Here is a 19,258-nt window from a genome sequence, read left to right as displayed (position 1 = left end):
CCAAACCAACGACCCGCTCTTTCTTCTGCATCTCTGGTCGCACAGCCTTGGCCTGTGCCCCACGAATAACATCCAATACTGGAGCTATCACAGTCAATCTCAAACATACATCTCGCAGTGGAGTGCTCTCCGCCCTGCGGCTCAATGCATCGGCTACCACATTAGCCTTGCCTGGGTGGTACAGGATCTCACAATCATAATCCTTGACCACATCCAACCACCTCCTCTGACGCATATTTAGGTTGGGCTGATCCATCAAATACTTTAAGCTCTTATGGTCCGTGTATATCGTACATCGAACCCCATACAAGTAGTGACGCCAAATCTTGAGAGCGAACACTACTGCCCCCAACTCTAAATCATGCGTGGGATATCTCGCCTCATGAGGCTTCAGCTGCCTCGACGCATAAGCTATCACATGACCCCTCTGCATCAACACTGCACCTAGCCCCGAAATCGATGCATCGCAATATACTACAAAATCCTCCATCCCTTCCGGGAGAGCTAACACTGGGGCTTCGCACAACCTTTGGCGAAGTGTCTCAAAGGAGGTCTGCTGCTCGGGTCCCCATGAGAATGCAACCCCCTTTCGGGTCAATCTAGTGAGTGGCACTGCAATTTTGGAGAAGTCCTTAATGAATCTCCGATAATACACTGCCAACCCAAGGAAGCTCCTGATCTCAGAGGGTGACTTCGGCACCTCCCAACTCATCACCGCCTCAACCTTGGCCGGATCGACCAATATCCCTCCCTGATTAACAACATGTCCTAGGAATTGGACCTCCCGCAACCAGAAGTCACATTTGGAGAACTTTGCATAAAGCTTCTCCGATCTCAATACCTCAAGGACCTCCCTCAAATGCTCCTCATGCTGCTATCTAGATCTCGAATACACTAGAATATCGTCGATAAATACAATCACTGACCGATCCAACATCGGCCTGCATACCCTGTTCATGAGATCCATGAACACAGCCGGGGCATTGGTGAGCCCGAAAGGCATCACCACAAACTCATAATGCCCATATCGTGTCCTAAATGCTATCTTCTGAACGTCCTCATCCCGCACTCTCACCTGATGGTACCCTGACCTCAGATCGATCTTGGAAAACCAAGATGCTCCCTGCAACTGATCGAATAAATCATCGATCCTCGGTAACGGGTAACGGTTCTTGACCGTCAACTTGTTCAACTCCCGGTAATCAATGCACATCCGGTGTGAACCATCCTTCTTCTTGACGAACAGAATAGGCGCTCCCCACGACGAACTGCTCGGCCAGATGAATCCCTTCCCCAGCAACTCCTGAAGCTGCGAGGACAACTCTTGCATCTTTGGAGGTGCAAGACGATAAGGCACCTTAGCGATAGGCGCGGCCCCCGGGACCAGATCGATACCAAACTCTACTTGCCTCATAGGAGGTACTCCCGGCAGCTCCTCAGGGAAAACATCTGGAAACTCACGCACCACTGGGACCTCCTCAACTGATCTCGGTCTCTCGGAAACCTCCCGCGTATCCATCACATACGCCACAAAACCCTTACAGCCCTGCTGTAGACACTGCCTCGCCCTAGCGGCCGAACAAAAAGCTGATCCCGAACGGGTACCCTCGCCGTACACCGAAAGAACTCCCCCACTAGGGTCTCGTATAGTCACCAGCTGACGCTCACAGTCGATGACGGCGCCGAATCGGCTCAACCAGTCCATGCCCACAATGACACAGACATCACCCATCGCAATAGGAATCAGGTCAATCGGAAACTCAACCCCGAAAATCTCTAACACACATCCCCGGAGAACCTCTGTGGCACAAATCAGTCTCTCGTCAGCTATAGAAACTCTCAGAGGCCTACTCATCAACTCACGACCAACGCTGATATGCTGACTAAAAGTCAAAGATACAAAGGACCTACTCGCACCCGAGTCAAATAACACTAAAGCAGACACAGAGTTCACAAGGAAAGTACCTACGCATATCATAACATAAGCATAACATCTCGACATCAAATAATTACAGGAAATAAAGCATACCTGCCACAACATCGGGCGCAGCGCGGACCTCCTCTGCAGTCAGCTGAAAGGCTCTCCCACGAGCCCTCGGGGCCTCGGCCTTCACCGGTCGAGTCGCAGTGGTCCTGGTAGTAGGTGCAGATCCCTGAAGAAGCTGAGGGCACTCGGCCTTCCGATGGCCTGTCTGGTTGCAATGAAAGCAAACCGTAAACCCCTTGGGGCAATCCCTAGCAATGTGCCCCTCCTTGCCACACTTGTAGCAAGCACCAGATCGACATGCCCCATCATGATTCTTGCCGCACTTTCCGCAAGTGCGGCCCTTTAGACCTCCCGTCCTTGAATCGGTGGACTTAGTCCGCTTGGCTGCCGGCTGAGACTGAGCCGGCCGCCGGTCCACCCGCTGAGACTCGGCCTCCTCCCTGGCCTGGGTCTCCAACTCGATCTAGCGCTTCCTGGCATTCGCCTGAAGCTCAGCAAAGGTATGATAGGTGGAGTTTGACACAAACTCCTGGATATCCCTCCTCAAAACACCCAAGTACCGGCTCATCCGAGCCTGCTCTGTGGACACCAGCTCGGGGCAGAACATAGCCCTCTCATGAAACTTCCGCGTGATCACCGCAACCGAATCAGTACCCTGCTTGAGGGTCAAGAACTCCTGAACCAATCGTTCCCTCTCCACCGGGGGAACGTACTCGTCTCTGAACATGGAGGTAAACCCCTCCCAAATCTAAAAACTTTACATTTTTGGTCCCTTTTGATAGTGAAAAGCATTTTTGACCCATAAAATGATTTTGTCATGCTAATTACCCCCTGTTTTACAGAAAGTTTCATTTCAGCCCCTAAAATTTATCATTTTTCGCATTTTGAGGCTTATTGGGCCGAAAAGCCCAAAATTAGCACATTAAGATAAAAATTTACATTTTAAGTCCCTTGAAATTTCTAATGTTCAGAAAAATGATTATAGAAACTTTTTTTTGACCCTTTTGACCTTCAAGAAACCGTGACTTGTCGATTTGTACCCCAAGTTTTGTATTTTTGAAAATTTAAGCCCAAAAATGGGTTTTATGTTAGAATATGTTCATCATGACCTTATAAGTTATTATTCTTGACTTGTTTAGTGTAAAATAGCTTAGATTATGTTTGTTTCCTTTCTCATGTCATAGATCTCGAGTTTACAACCCTTTTGGTAACATATTCATCACGAAACACATGAAATCACACATAGCATACACATACACATAGATCTACACATTTTCTTGTATTCTCCGCCATAAAACTCATAAAAACCAAAAAGAAAAGGGTATGAAGCTCACCTTGAGTTGTGGTTTCGGTTTTGAAGAAGATTGGGAAAAGTTTGGTGCTATTTTCGGTCCTAGCAAGTTCCTTGGATGGATCTCGAACTTAGTGGGTTCTAAGATGCAAGATCATGAATTTGAATGGATTAAGAGGTGATTTTTGATGAAAAGAAGTGAGTTGGATCATAGATTTAAGCACCAACTTACTTTGAATGATGATTTTTGTGGAAGAAACTCCTTGAAAACCTCTTAGATCTCGAAAATTTGGAGAGAAATGGAGAGAGCTTCTTGAGAGAATTTTTGAGTGAAGTGTGGGTGTGTGTTTGTTTGGATTCGGCCGAGAGGAATAAAAGGAGAAGAAGAGAGAGTGATGGGATTGTTGCATGGAAGTATGAGAGCTTGCATGGAAGTCCATTAGGTAAAAATGAGTTGGCACCACAAAGTCAACTTTTCCTTTCTTTGTGGGCTTGGGCCGAAAATGGAGAGGGAAAGAGAAAAAAATTTGGGCTTTGAATGATTAAGCCCATTTTATGGTTAAGTTAGGTGATTTTTGGCCCAAATAAATATAAATATGATTTTTATGACATATTAGGGCTAAATTAGGTTAGTTATGGCCCAATAAGGTCCATTTAGGTATTTATTTCATTCTAGGCCCAATATGGCCCAAAATATTTAAAATATATGGAAGTGGGTCCAACTAGAGCCCATTTAAGAGTTCTAAGCCCAAGATAGTCAAATTGGAAGCTTATTGGCCCATTGGGCCCAATAAGGAAATCCTAGTCCAGAATGGACTTAAACCGGGATTTCTAGGGTTTCCAATTCTTTGTTGACCATTTGCAGTGCTTGTATGAAGTGTTTGATTGAAATTCTGTTGTTATTGAATAAGCATCCTACATGCTTTCACATTGTTGGTTCATATTTGTTATCATTGCTCAATGTTTACAAGGCATCAAAATTCCTAGTTGTGACAATATGTCATGATAAAACATCATCAGAGTATAAATCCCTAAAGATCTCCAATGTGGAAAATGTAGTGTGATGTGTTGCGATCATGCCGACTCATTTCCCTTTGAAGAAGAGGTACCTGAAACCAAAACTAAAAACCACAAGCACAAAGCTTAGTGAGCTCCCCCATCATACCACATACCATATAATCACATAATGCCTAACATATCTGGGTTCTGGCCTCCCCTTCGGTCTCTTTCAACCGGTAACCGCCTAGCATATCTGGGTGCTGGCCTACCCCTTCGGTCTCGTTGAACCGGTAACTTCCTAGCATATCTGGGTTATGGCCTCTCATTTGGTCTCTTTCAACCGGTAACTGGGGACTATTTCACCTTTACCACTATCACATAATAATATAACATACTAGCACATAAAGCATAACAGATAGTGACATACCAGACAATTATCACGAAGACACCTCACTAAATCTTGCCTATACATCACCCTCGTAAGTAGATCAATCAGCATTTTGACATGGAATCACTGATATATCTTATTTATAGATTCATAATAACGACTATGAATATAAATATAAGTTACAGTACAATTAAGATAAGTGCAGCTTAACTTATAGAGATTTTAGCGAAACTGGGAAATTTCGCGGGCAGAACTCTGAAACCGAAAGACCTATTTCTCTGGGCTCTCAGATGCTCCAAAGCCTCGTTAAAGTAGTCGGGAACTTGGGAGTATAATAACTAGGGGTAAGGAAGGGACTCCAAAGGTTTTGGGAGTGAATGAGTAAGGAAAAGAGGCTGAAATTGAAGCATATATATAGAGTTACAGAGGGGCGTGTCACACACCTTTAGAGGCACCCCACACCCTCGCACAGTCGTGATTCCTCAGGTCGCTTGCCACATGTCAAAATCTGCCTGGTCCGCGTCGCTGTTTCTAGAAGCTTCTGGGCGCCCAAATTTTTAAGATTTTCAAAATTTTATATCTTCTTGATACGGTCCCCGTTTTGGACGTTTTTTATAAATGCACGTAGCTATAGACGAGTACTACAACTTTCATTTAGATTCACTCGGCTAATTCTCTATTTATTTTTAAGTTATATTTTTACTGGTTTAGGTTGTTAAAGTCCAAATAAAAATCATAACTTTTTCATACGAATTTCGTTCTCGACTGTCTTTATATCGATGGAATCATATTCACAAGATCTATAACTCTCGTTTAGATTGTTTTGGCTAAGTCATTTGATTTGAATTTTGATTACAGTGTCGCACACTGGTGCACTGAATCTTTGAAAAATCATAACTTCCTCATATTAAGTCAAATTTGGACGTTCTCTATATGTATGCTCTCATTTTTAAGATTATTACGATTTTCGTTTAGATTACTTAGGCTAACAATCATCTTACTTACTATTTACGACACACATAGATATGTTGGTTTAATCGCGAAACTTCGAAGAAGCATAACTTCTTCATACGAAGTCGAATTTAAGTGCTCCTTATATCATTGAGATAGTCATTACGACTACTACATCTTTAGCTAAGATTATCTATTATATTTTAAATGTCTAGGCCGAATCTACGGGTGTTACATTCTTACTCGACCAAGATATACAAGGGTGTCAAGAAAGACATAATAACCTAAAATAGATCTATCTTTGCATTTGAGAAACCTTTCATATTTAGACATGAAACATAGGTAGTGTTTGTTTTTTGTCTGCAGATCTGCGTGGCCTCTTCTGTCTGCGCCGCGCAGACCACGCGCATACATTAGCTTTCGTAGACTGTTTGTTTTTTTGAAGACTGCAGACCTAAAAATGTATGTGCGCCCTCTTCTTGGCGCAGATGTGGACCAGAGTCTTCTAACATCTCCAGACATATTCTAGCCTAAAAAAACATATATATATATATATATATATATATATATATATATATATATATATATATTTTTTTTTAATTTATATTTTTTCCAACTTTATTAATAACAAACAATTTGAAAAAAATTACAAAACTTAAAAAAAACGTTTAACGATACAAATATGATATTTTTGACAAATTTATAAATAAAAATTGATTACAATAATAGTCGTTGAAATTGTTTATATAAATATGAAAAAAAATCATAATATATTCTTATATTTTTTTTGCCAAATTTTATAAAAACATTATTTAATACAATATCGTCAATTTTTTGAGAAAATATTTATGATACGTTTTTAATGGATTTAATTTGAAAAAATCAAAGTTTATTTCCATCCATTTATGTATCAAATTCTTTGATCACTAATTATAATGTTTAGTTATAACTTTGCAACCAAAGTCGTTTGTTTTTATCAAATATATATATTAATTCATACCATTTTTATTTTTATTTTTTATACAATAATACATAAAAGTTGATCTAGATTCGTTAATTATTTATAACAAAGTCATAAAAATATTAAAAAAATCACTTTGAAGTTTAAAAAATCAGTTTATTTAAATTTCAGTTTATTTTAGTAGTCCGCAGATGTTAAAAAAACAAACAGTCTTTTTTTTTTCAGACTGCAGACGTTTGGTCCACCTCCTCTACTGCAGAAGTCTACAGATGTAGTCCGCAGACTGCAGACATTTTGCCTTAAAAAAACAGACAACACCATAGTGTCCTTGAGGTATCCAAGAATCTCTAGGACAAACACTAATAGTGATTTTTATACCCTAAGCAAGATCATCGTGTGATTGTAAGATACATTAGTGATCGATGATGGGAGCCTGGTACTTAACTTGTAAGATTTCAATAATTTCACAAATGTTGTTCAAGGTTCAAACCTTGTATGCCCAAAACTGATAGTGATATGGGATTTACCCCATGTTATAGGCACTCGGAGGGGTCTAATGATGATTGCCAGAAGGAATGAAATTTTATTTTTTTGTATAGGCAAGTCTTTTGGCTAATACCAAAAATGGTATCCAATGGACACTTTGCGCGACTTCAAAAATACATGTGGTTATTTTACAAGTTTCGTGAATCAAAAGCAGACAAACATACAAAAATAACAATTTTTTTTTCTCATACTTTCCTAACAAATAGACAAAATATAAAAAGATTTCAAATTTAACCGTCAAATTCATTGGGCTTGTACAAGACTAGGAGCTCACTGCAGAATATTCAAAACAATGTCGTCTTGAACATTTTGCATGAGTCCCCATTTCTCATACTTTCCTAACAAATAGACAAAATATAAAGATAATTATTTTTTAAAAAAAAAAATACAACGAGTGTATAATCTCTTCTAATAACTCTGTACTTGATCTTTTATAAATTTCCATTTAATATTGCTATTGAATTTTCACCAAATATTTGTACTAAAAAACTCAATACATAGTATTGTTGTTTATTATTTACTTTACTAAAACCCCCAATAAAATTATGAGTATTCTATAAGACTATAACCCATTGTCCGTTAATGATCTGTAAGTACAATCGACTTTGACTGTAACAAATAGTCAGTATGCATTGAATTCCAAGGGTACATCATACATGCATGTATGCCAAACCCAACCGTTTAATTATTTATTAATCCTTTTGACATAATGTATAGTCAATAGTGTAAACATAAATAAAATCTAATTTAAATTCTTAATTACAAGCATCAGTAATCACTGTTCTGTTTCCATATAAAGCCAGTTACACGTGAGTTCCCATTCTAAGCATCCGCATTAAATATGAAAAAAAGAGTTGTGTCGTCAAATGACATCAATATCCTTTGTTTATAATAACGTATCAACCACTTTTAGGGTTATTATAGTAAATCAACGAAGACCCAAATTTGTTTGACCGTCCAATTTCCATATCCATTTCACTTTTTGGTCCCACTTTAAAGTACATTTGACTTGAAACGACACCGTTCTTTCACGGTACACAAGACAAATTCGGGATTCCTAGAACTCTTTCATGTTCCCCACACACCCTCTATCCCCCGGTTGAGAAGGTTAAAACTTATTTTTTAAATGTTATAATCAATTTTAATGTAAATCTTATTTTATATATTCCATTGAAGTAAAACAAAGAGTATTTTTAAATAAATATGTGTAATTCTGTTTTAGTATATTATCTATTTATGTATCAGTTTATCAAATTATCTTTATAAACTGATAGCAAATTAAAAAATAGCAACATAAATTGTTAGAAAAGGTTATTTTATTGTCAAACTTGTTATAAGAAATTATAACCCATTGAATAAATTTTTACAAGAGATTATAACTCGTTGCATAGATGCATAGATTAGTGAGTATCATTTGATTTCAAATGTAGATATGTTATAAGCTTTTTAGATTATACAAAATAAAATAACATTTTTACTGAAATAAATACAAAACTATTTGAATATCTGAATTTCTAACAAATAGTTATTCAATTATTAAAACTGCAATACTCCTAAAATGCACATAAACGACTGGAAACCAAGTGACATGGGTATATTAAAAATATCAAGAAAATCACCATTGAAGTGTTCCTCTATATAATGCTACCTCGTCTTTTCACTTATTTGACTCTCTCTCTCTCTCTCTCTCTCTCTCTCTCTCTCTCTCTCAGGCTATGGTGTTCAAGTTTCTGCCCCTTTCATGCATACTATTTGGCTTCTTCTTCCTCAACAATGCCACCATTATCGATCAACACCCAGAAAAAGAGAGCTTGCTGTTCTTCAAGAACTCACTTTTGAACCCCAGTATACTCACCACCTGGAACCTCACCACCCCGCATTGTCAATGGGAAGGTATTATTTGCCAAAACGAACGAGTTACTTCACTCGTTCTCTCAACTCACTCACTCAAAGGCTCACTCCACATTTCTCTTTTTTCTCTGTCCAATCTCATCGTATTGGACCTTTCTTCAAATCTGTTCTACGGCGAACTTCCTCGAGAAATATCCCAACTCCGGCGGCTGCAAGTGTTGAATTTGGGTAATAATCAGTTTTCCGGTGAGTTACCAAGTGAACTCGGGGAGTTGACTCAGTTGCAAACGCTAGAGCTTGGACCCAATTTCTTTTCCGGCGTTATCCCTCCTGTTATTGGAAGATTATTAAATTTGGAGTCGCTTGACCTTTCATCCAACTCTTTTACTGGAATAATCCCACCGGAGATTGGAAACCTTACGAAACTCCGATCGCTCGGTCTCGGCAACAATTTTCTTTCAGGTTCTCTCTCTCCGTATCTTCTCACCAACCTTAGTAATCTAATCTTTTTGGATATCGCAAACAATACACTTTCTGGGCACATTCCCCCTGAAATCGGAAGCCTGTCGAAACTTACCGATCTTTTTCTTGGAATCAATCGTTTCTCCGGCGTACTGCCACCGGAAATTGGAAATCTTGAAAATTTACAGAACTTTTACTCTCCTTCTTGTTCATTACAAGGCCCGTTGCCGGACACCATCTCGAACCTCAAATCGTTATCAAAACTCGATCTTTCTTATAACCCATTAAAGTGCTCTATCCCAAAATCGTTTGGAAAATTGCAAAACTTGACAATCTTGAACCTTGTGTACGCCGAACTGAATGGTTCCATTCCCGGCGAGCTTGGAAACTGTCGTAATCTCATGACGTTGGTTCTTTCTTTCAATTCGTTATCGGGGCCTTTACCACAAGAGCTTTCACGGCTACCATTAATGTCGTTCTCCGCAGAAAATAATCAGCTTTCGGGTCCTTTTCCACATTGGGTTGGCAAATGGGATCGGGTGAACTCACTTCTGTTGGCCGGAAACCGGTTTACTGGCGTGATCCCTCCGGAGATTGGTAATTGTACGTTGCTTAATGTTTTGGGTTTAAGCAATAACTTGTTAACGGGTTTTGTTCCTAAGGAAATATGCAATGCGGTTTCATTATCGGAGCTTGATCTTGAAAGCAATCTCCTTACGGGTTCAATTGGGGATACTTTTATGGCCTGTAATAATCTTACTCAATTGGTGCTGTCTGAAAACCAGATTGTGGGGTCGATTCCTGATTACTTTTCTAAGCTTCCGTTAATGGTTCTTGATCTTGATTCAAATTACTTAACGGGTTCAATTCCGATAAGTTTATTTCAGTCAGTGAATTTAATGGAGTTTTCAGCTGCAAACAACAAGTTGGAGGGTAATCTCCCTGAAGAAATAGGGAATTCTGTCGCATTAGAAAGGCTGATTCTCAGTAACAACAGGTTCACAGGAGAAATCCCGAAAGAGATTCAAAAGCTCACGTCCCTTTCGGTTCTTAATCTGAATTCAAATCATTTCTCCGGCTCCATTCCTGTCGAACTTGGGGAATGCATCTCTCTTACGACCTTGGATCTTGGTGGAAACAAATTCAATGGCTCGATTCCGGAAGAAATCACTGGTTTATCGCAATTACAGTGTTTGGTACTTTCGAATAACAATCTTTCTGGTTCAATTCCGTTTTCAAACAAATCAAGTTACTTTAGCCAAGTTAGTATTCCGGATTCAAGTTTTGTTCAGCACCATGGGTTATATGATCTTTCACATAATCGTTTGAGTGGCACGATACCAGAGGAACTAGGAAAGTGTTTGGTTGTGGTGGATCTTTTGCTTAATGGTAATCTACTTTCCGGGAAGGTCCCTACATCTTTGACTAAGTTGACCAACCTCACGACGTTAGATTTATCAAACAATCTTTTATCCGGTGAGTTACCTGGTGAATTCGGCCACTCTTCAAAGCTTCAAGGTTTGTATATGGGGAATAATAATCTCACCGGCTCCATACCTATCGAACTAGGTCAACTCCAAAGTCTTGTGAAGCTTAATTTGACCGGAAATCGTCTTTCCGGCACAATTCCTTCCACATTTGAGGGATTAATTGGATTGACACATTTGGATTTAAGCAACAATTTGCTTGATGGTGAACTTTCCTCTTCTCTTTCAGACATGGTGAACCTTGTTGGGCTGTTCATACAAGAAAACAGATTGTCCGGTCATATTGATCAACTTTTCTTTGTCAACACGGATTGGCGGATCGAGATCATGAATTTGAGTGGTAACTTGTTTTCTGGTGCATTGCCTCCAGCGCTAGGGAATATGACGTATCTGACTTCCATGGATCTTCGAGGGAATGGATTTTCTGGTGAGATTCCACCGGAGCTTGGGAATCTGATCGAACTAGAGTACTTAGATTTTTCAAACAACAGGCTTTCGGGAAGAATTCCGGATAGTCTTTGTAATGTTTTGACTTTAAACCGTTTGAATTTGGGCGGAAACCGGTTAGAAGGTCTTGTTCCGAGGAACGGAATTTGCGGGAATGCATCAAGAATCTTGTTATCCGGGAACAAAGCGTTATGCGGTGGGATACTCAGTTTACAATGCCCAGACACAAGCTTCCGACGAAGTTCAAAGTTCTTCAATCTCTGGTCATTAGCTTCAATCGCCACAGGGACTTTGTTGATCACGATTTCCGTAACACTAATGGTGAAAAGACGCATTCAGTCAACCAAAAGGAGGACCGATTGTGAAGATCCCGGTGTTAGTAATAGCGGTTCAGTCGATCACAATTTGTATCTTTTGAGTAGCAGCAGGTCCAAAGAATCGTTAAGCATTAATGTAGCCATGTTTGAACAATCCCTCGTGAGGTTAACTCTCGTCGACATTCTTGAAGCCACCAACAATTTCTGTAAATCAAAAATTGTTGGCGATGGTGGATTTGGAACCGTTTACAAAGCCCAATTGCCAAACGGGAAAACCGTCGCAGTCAAGAAACTGAATCAATCAAAAACACAGGGCCAACGAGAATTTTTAGCCGAAATGGAAACCCTAGGAAAGGTGAAGCACCGGAATCTCGTATCGTTGCTTGGCTACTGTTCTTTTGGTGAAGAGAAACTTCTGGTTTATGATTATATGGAGAATGGAAGTTTGGATCATTGGCTTCGAGCTCGAACAGGTGACACCGGAATCTTGAATTGGACCCAACGATTCAAGATCGCGGTGGGTGCAGCTCGTGGGTTAGCTTTTTTGCACCATGGATTCACTCCACATATAATTCATAGAGATATTAAAGCGAGTAACATTCTACTTAATCAAGATTTCGAGCCGAAAGTTGCTGATTTTGGGTTAGCCAGGTTGATAAGTGCTTGCGAGACTCACGTAAGCACTGATCTCGCCGGAACATTTGGTTACATTCCGCCGGAGTATGGTCAAAGCTGGCGGTCAACGACGAAAGGAGATGTTTACAGCTTTGGAGTGATACTTCTTGAATTGGTTACCGGAAAAGAGCCGACGGGACCGGAGTTTAAAGATGTTGAAGGTGGGAATTTGGTGGGATGGGTTTGCTATAAGATCAAGAAAGGTCAGGCCGTCGATGTGCTTGATCCAACGGTTTTTAATGATGATTCGAAGCCGGCGATGCTTAAAACGGTTAAGTTTGCTGCGATTTGTGTCTCTGAAAATCCGGCTAATCGGCCGACGATGCTTCATGTGCTTAAGTTCTTGAAAGACATCAAACATGAAGCTTTGTGAGGGATTTCTTAAAGTCTTCAACTTTTTGATTTATGAAAAAGAATTATTAATTCGGAAAAAGTCTTTTCTTTTTTAGTTTGTGACATACTGACATCTCACATGTTTGTTTACTGTTTAATATGGTGTTTAATTAATACCTATCAAATATTTGTCAACGTAATGATTAGTTGCTAGTATAAGTAAGTTTTATCGACATTAAAACTGAATATAGAATGGGTTATTATTTTATTTGGTATTATAAATATATATATTGTCAGCTTATTTGTAAAGTAAATGATGAATACATCAAGAATTTGAATGTCCGACATGATATTTTAATGATTCATATTTGTAAAAAAAATGAGTAATTGGCTGTCAAAGATTGTCTCATTGATTCCTTGATGAATTTTATTTCTAAGAGTTCTAATAATCCATTCATTAATAATAGCCAAGCTCATTGTAGAGTTTTTTTTCTAAAAAAACTTACACCTCAAAGGACATACCTCTACGGCTCTACGGTCTACACTAGTGGTTGGTTATGTATGGGAATGTAGATACCAAGTTTTTTGTTTTTATAAACGAATCGAATATGTTTTTTTTCTGTCTTTACTGGGCCTCTTTTTGGGTCTGAGCCTAAAAATATTCAAACATTTTATGGGCTGTAGGCTGTAGGCTGTAGGCTAACTTTGTTTCATTAAGATGCATAGTTGGCAGTTGTAAGAAAAGCATCGTAATGTTTATAGAATTCATATACTTTCCGTCACATTATTGTGATCGAATGTATAATACTTCATCAAAATTGGATAAACCAAAGATTTGGGTAAAGCTAAGGCTATCAGGAGTGGAGGGACCTCCACGCGTGAACACCGCCCCTGGATTTAGTGGGTTGGTGGTGGGATGGCTCCCAGGAAGGACGAAGACGCGTACATTTATTGGTCCTTTAGTTTTGACCGTTGGCTGGGTTATTAAATAAAAAAAAAACTTTTTTCCTTTAATTTCCTTTCTCTATCAATATATAATACACAACTTTTTTAAAACAATCATACAAATTCTCTCAAATCAAACATACAAATTCAACAGAAAAAATGGATAGCGGTTCTGATGACGATTTGGTGTTGCACACACTTTTGTCTGCGACACAAGACGTGATTCGTCAGAGAGGCGAAACTTCACACCACGAGAAGAAACATAGAAAATATATCAATGGGGATCGAGAGGCGGCACGTGAACTTCTGGTACGTGATTATTTTGCCCCTGATAGTCTTTATGACCTTTCGAAATTCGAAGACCGTTTTCGTATTAGTAGAAATTTATTTTTATGTATAGCTTCAGATTTGGAACGTAATTATGAGTTTTTCCAATTACGATGGGATGCTAGAGGTAAACGTGGTTTTACCACAATACAAAAATGTACGGCCGCTCTTAGACAATTGGGATATGGTATAACCGCAGACGCATCAGATGAGTATCTGAAAATGTCTGAGAGGACGGGTCGAGATTGTACATATCTTTTATGTGAGTATGTTATAGAGTTTTACCGTGACATATACTTGCGGCATCCGACTAAAAGTGATGTCGAACAGTTGTATGTCGCGCATGAAGCTAAACATGGTTTTCTAGAGATGCTTGGTAGTATTGATTGTAGACATTGGGAGTGGGCAAATTGTCACAATGCGTGGCGTGGTCAATTCACATGAGGAGATCATGGGGTCTCGACTGTTATACTGGAGGCGGTTGTTTCAAACGACCTATGGTTTTGGCATGCATTCTTTGGTATGGCGGGGTCAAACAATGACATGAATGTGCTTCATGCGTTTCCATTATTTAATGATATTTTGCAGGGTAAAGCACCAGATATGTCATACGTTGTGAATGGAAATGAATACAAGTATGGATATTACCCAGGTGATGGGATATATCCTGAGTTTGCTACATTTGTTAAGTCTTTTTCGTTTCCAGTCGATGAGAAACGAAAATTGTTCAAGTTAGCACAGGAATCTGAACGGAAGGACGCTGAAAGAGCGTTTGGAGTCCTAAAACAAAGGTGTCACATAATCAAGCATCCAACACGAACATGGGATAGGGCAAAACTAACGACGGTGTTGACTGCCTGTGTGATTTTACATAACATGATAATAGAAGAAGAGGGCAGAGCTATTTGTTCATATACCGGGAACGATGTACTTAACCCACCTGCAGTAATACAAGTTGGCAGCTCGACATACTTCTCTAGGGTTTTGGAAATACAAAATCGTGAAAAACATCACAATCTATGGCACGATTTGACTGAGCATATATGGGGGAGACAACTCCAATGGGGAAATGGCGATGGAGACAAAAAGGATGAGGGCAATGATTACGATGAGAATGCAGACGATGACGACGAGGCGGATGAGGATGATGACAAGGAGTAGTATTTTTCTACGGTTTTTATGTTTTACTTTTTTTTAAATTAAGTAGTGTAGTATTTGATTTGTTACGTTTTGTGTGTGTTTTAGTAATTTTAGGTTTTAAATTTCTATGTTTTTAATTAATGAAATGTTTTTTTTTTTGTGTTTTCAAAAAAATTATTTATCTTATAAATTATGTTTTTTATTTCATATAGTGTTACAAAAAAAAGTTACCTATTTTATAAATTATGTTATTTATTTAACATAATGGTAAAAAAATAATAAATAATAAAAAAGTGAATGTTGTTAGTGGTGACCATTTCCTATGTGGAGTGGGTTGGTGGTGAAGGTGACATGGCGCAGATGTGGCACCACTTTTCTGGTGAATTGGTGGTGACCACTCCATATAGCCTAATACAAGCTGTAACAATGTTGATGAGATTGAAAAGAAACAATTGAGGGCAATGTTATTAAACAATTGAATTGTTAGAAGGAAAGGGCAACCTTGGAATATAGTCATTCAAATGGTGCTGGTGAGAGCTACTTAGTAAGTAGATACTAGATCCGCTAGTTGCTAACCCAATGTGAATGTATCTATGAATTCACATATGGACTACACCTTTTGATATGTTTAAAATATTTTCTTAGACCATTTGGACTAGAAAAGTTATGATATTTTTCTTCCCTTCTAGCCATGCAAGTTATCTTGGTTGTAACATCCTAAAACTTAAGACTAAGTTCTTAATTTAATAAGGTAAATAAATAAAGGGAGATTTATATAATTAATCATTATGGGATAATTATATCATAAGTTGAAGGATCTCATAATCTATGAGTGGTTCTAGTGATTGTTTGGCCATAAGGGCAATATGAGAAACTATGGAATGAATTTGGTAATTCCACAGTTGCACTAAGTACCTAGAATCCTTAGAATGTGTTTTAGCATGATGTTGTGCTCTTGTAACATTCATTTGGACACTTAATGACTTTGAAATGCTTCAATTGATGGTTTGGATCTAGCGTTGATGGAATCTCACGAATGGAATCCCTAATTCCATTCCATGGATTTCAATGTTTGAAGCTAGATAGCTTAATGGTATGTTATGTGACAAATTTACAGTTAATGACAGCAAATAAGTCTCTAGTTCTTATATGATCATTTTAGGTCATTATGAAATTTGAATAAGTTATGATGCTCATATAAGCAACCCCAAAACTTATACGACACTAGAATGTGTTAATGATCAAGTCTTCAAGAGCATATAGATTAATTGAGTATTTGAGAAGTTGATAACCTTTATTTAGTCATTAATAACCACTTGGCAAAGTTTGGTGGCAATTGGAATTCCAAGGAACAAGTTACAAAGCTTTTAGCAAAATGTTACACAAAATAGCGACCTGCAGTTTTGACACAGGGGCGTGTCAATCATTACACGGGGCGCATGTCCCTTTGACACGGGCTGTGTCAAAGGTTCTGTTAAATGTATGGTTTTTCATGAAAAACCTAGTAGACGACCACCGATTTCCCTCAAACTTTATATATAAGCTAATAAGAAGTAAATAAGCTTATGTGGAATATCTAAATGTTATAAATCTTAGAAGGGTATTTTGGTCATTTTCTTGACCTTTACCTTTACGTTATTATATTTGGTGTTTGAGAAGTGTTGATCTAAGCAAAGGAACTAGAAGATGACTAGCTAATCTACATTGGATAACTAGGTGAGTACGTGTTGGCATTTTTCCCACTTTGGGGTACATGGGAAAATTATTTTATAACAATTAAATGCAATGTTTTGATATATGAAATGTTCTGAAAAGAAAATGTTAAATGTTTTTGGAAAGAATGTTTTGAAAGAATGCCTTGAAGGCAACAATGTTTTAAGAGCAAAGAACATTTTTTAAATAAAGAATGTCTTGATAACATGTTTGAAATGTTTGAAGTATAGATGTCTTGCTTTTGGAATTATGATACGAAAGTATGAAATGTGCAAAGCATGGAAAGTAATGATAAGAAACGAAAGTAATTACAAGAATTGGAAAGTAAAGAAAGAACGAAAGATGTCCGTGCCATGATGCCTCGTAAGAGGTCTAGAGGAATCTACTGGGGTGTCGCCTCCCCTTCGCGAAGTAGATGTCTTAGTTAACACGATGCCTTGGTGGATTGATTTGTTCTTTCCACCTTGGTCTAGACTTGGGGTACCCTAAGTATAAAAATTGACAACAATTTAATACTGGAATCAGCCATTTGATAAAAGAGAAAGAAATGTAGAAAAATGTCTTTTGAAATGAAATGAAAATAAATGAAATAATAAGATATGAAATGATATTTATGGTGTGTATGAAAAGAGTTTTCCTTAAAAATGTTTTATGGTCTAAAACTATGTTTTGCAAAGATGAAATGTTTTTAATGAAAATATGATAAATGTTTTGGGTCACAAACCCGCATAGCTCACGAGACATTATTGTCTTACATATCTCTTGTAACACCTCAAATTTTAGACCAAAATTTTCATTTTTAAATTACCAAAGAATAGTTTCACAGCCAAGTTATCCAAATACAATCATCCCAAAATAACAAGTATCATAGTTATCAGAGTACATAAAAGATCATGTCCCAGTAGTAAATTCCCCAACGCATGTGTACAATCAGACATTCGCCTTTCTGCCGTCTTGCGAAATACCTGCCTAGGGGTGAGTGCGGTGCGGTTATTAGCCAAAACCTCACCACTAACCGCAAATGCGGTTAATCCATTTTCAAAACCGCTTGGTGCGGTTATTTTTGCGGTACGGTTTTGTTGTTGTGTGTTTTGGTTATTAACCGTATAGATTTGGTACGGTTATTTTGTGTGGTTTTTAACCGCACTTTAGAATTTAAACATTTTACTTGTAATAATAAAAAACCATAAGGTATAAAACGATTAACTTAAATTATAAACAACTAATATCTTAAAAACTTTAAATCACTAGTAATTAACAATAAATATCTTAAAATTATCACAATTTTCCAAAGTTAAACATATGAAAAAACCCACACTTTTGTCTTATTTTTAATATTTAGTATATTAAAAATTAACAAAAAAAATTGTATATAACATATGCGGCGCAATGCGTTTTTTTTTTTTTTTTTTTTTTTTTTTTTTTTTTTTTTTGCGGTTTTTGAAAACTAATAACCGCACTGCACCGTAAATTTGCGGTTTTTAAAAAACAGAGAACCTCACCATCGATTTTTATTGTGGTTGCGGTTAATCGGTTGTGGTTTATGTGGTTAATTTTAGTTGCGATGCGGTTTTTTTGCTCACCCTTGCCTGCCACATATAAATCAACAAATGTAAGCACAAAGTTAGGGAGTTCCTTAAAATACCACATATAACACAACATAAGTAAACAACTATGAGTTATCTACAACCCTGGGGCTATCAACAGTCACAGTGAGCTAACAACACGTTCGAAGGGTTATCAGCAACCCCGGTTGGCTATCAGCAGCCTCAGCCACATACAATTATCATATCGTAACATAACATAATAGCTTGACCCAGTTGGTCATCATAATACAGCTAGCCTACCATACATGTTAGAGTAAGTGAGGAGACTCACCTGATACCGATGACACTAAAAACCTAACACCTGAACTGTCGGATCTAGACTCCGCCTAATCAACAAAATAATTAACCTTAATTAAAAATTAAGGTCCAAAACCTCTCGCGAGTCCAAAACCCCATGACCAAACCTACTAAGGGCAAAAGGACCATTTTTCCCTTCCCTTGGTCCAAAAACCCTAAACTTTGTCCAAAGTTCAAAGTCAGCAAAAATTCAACGCACGACGAGTACACTGGGCGTACCACACCTTACGCAGGGCATACAACCTGGGTTAGCTTGCGTCGGGGGAAAATTGAACTACGTTGCGCGTAGTCAGGAGTAAGCACGATGTACCCCCCAAATTTCCAAATCCATCAATAAATGTCTTAATCTGTTAAGACAATCCACCCAACTATAGATATAAACTAATTTAAAGCTTCTTATTCCATAAAGTCATGGGCTTTAAGCCATTGCATGGCTAGGAGAGGCTCAAAGCATAATTTTACTCATTCTAGTCTACTTTACTCATGCATGAGTAAAAAGGGAAGATCTATCAAACATTTTTATCCATCTAGATG

General features: G+C 38.2%; 3 protein-coding genes across 3 annotated transcripts; all 3 read left to right on the top strand.

Annotated features, from left to right (window-relative positions):
• Positions 1-8,772: 8,772 nt before the first annotated feature.
• Positions 8,773-12,818, top strand: LOC145088880 (uncharacterized). The gene has a single exon (XM_079027318.1). It carries the CDS (start codon positions 8,839-8,841, stop codon positions 12,733-12,735), a length of 3,897 nt encoding a protein of 1,298 aa, XP_078883444.1. The 5' UTR covers positions 8,773-8,838; the 3' UTR covers positions 12,736-12,818.
• Positions 12,819-13,799: 981 nt separating this feature from the next.
• Positions 13,800-14,411, top strand: LOC145090179 (uncharacterized). The gene has a single exon (XM_079028508.1). The coding sequence runs from the start codon at positions 13,800-13,802 to the stop codon at positions 14,409-14,411; it is 612 nt and encodes a 203-aa protein (XP_078884634.1).
• A 78-nt stretch (positions 14,412-14,489) lies between these two features.
• On the top strand, positions 14,490-15,128 carry LOC145090178 (uncharacterized). The gene has a single exon (XM_079028506.1). It carries the CDS (start codon positions 14,490-14,492, stop codon positions 15,126-15,128), a length of 639 nt encoding a protein of 212 aa, XP_078884632.1.
• The last annotated feature ends 4,130 nt before the right edge of the window (positions 15,129-19,258 follow it).

The sequence above is a fragment of the Lactuca serriola genome, chromosome 2 (genome assembly GCF_051521515.1).
Source record: "Lactuca serriola cultivar US96UC23 chromosome 2, Lser_US96UC23_V15, whole genome shotgun sequence".
NCBI classification, from domain to species: Eukaryota; Viridiplantae; Streptophyta; class Magnoliopsida; order Asterales; family Asteraceae; genus Lactuca; species Lactuca serriola.
This window is presented reverse-complemented; position numbering and strand designations above follow the sequence as displayed.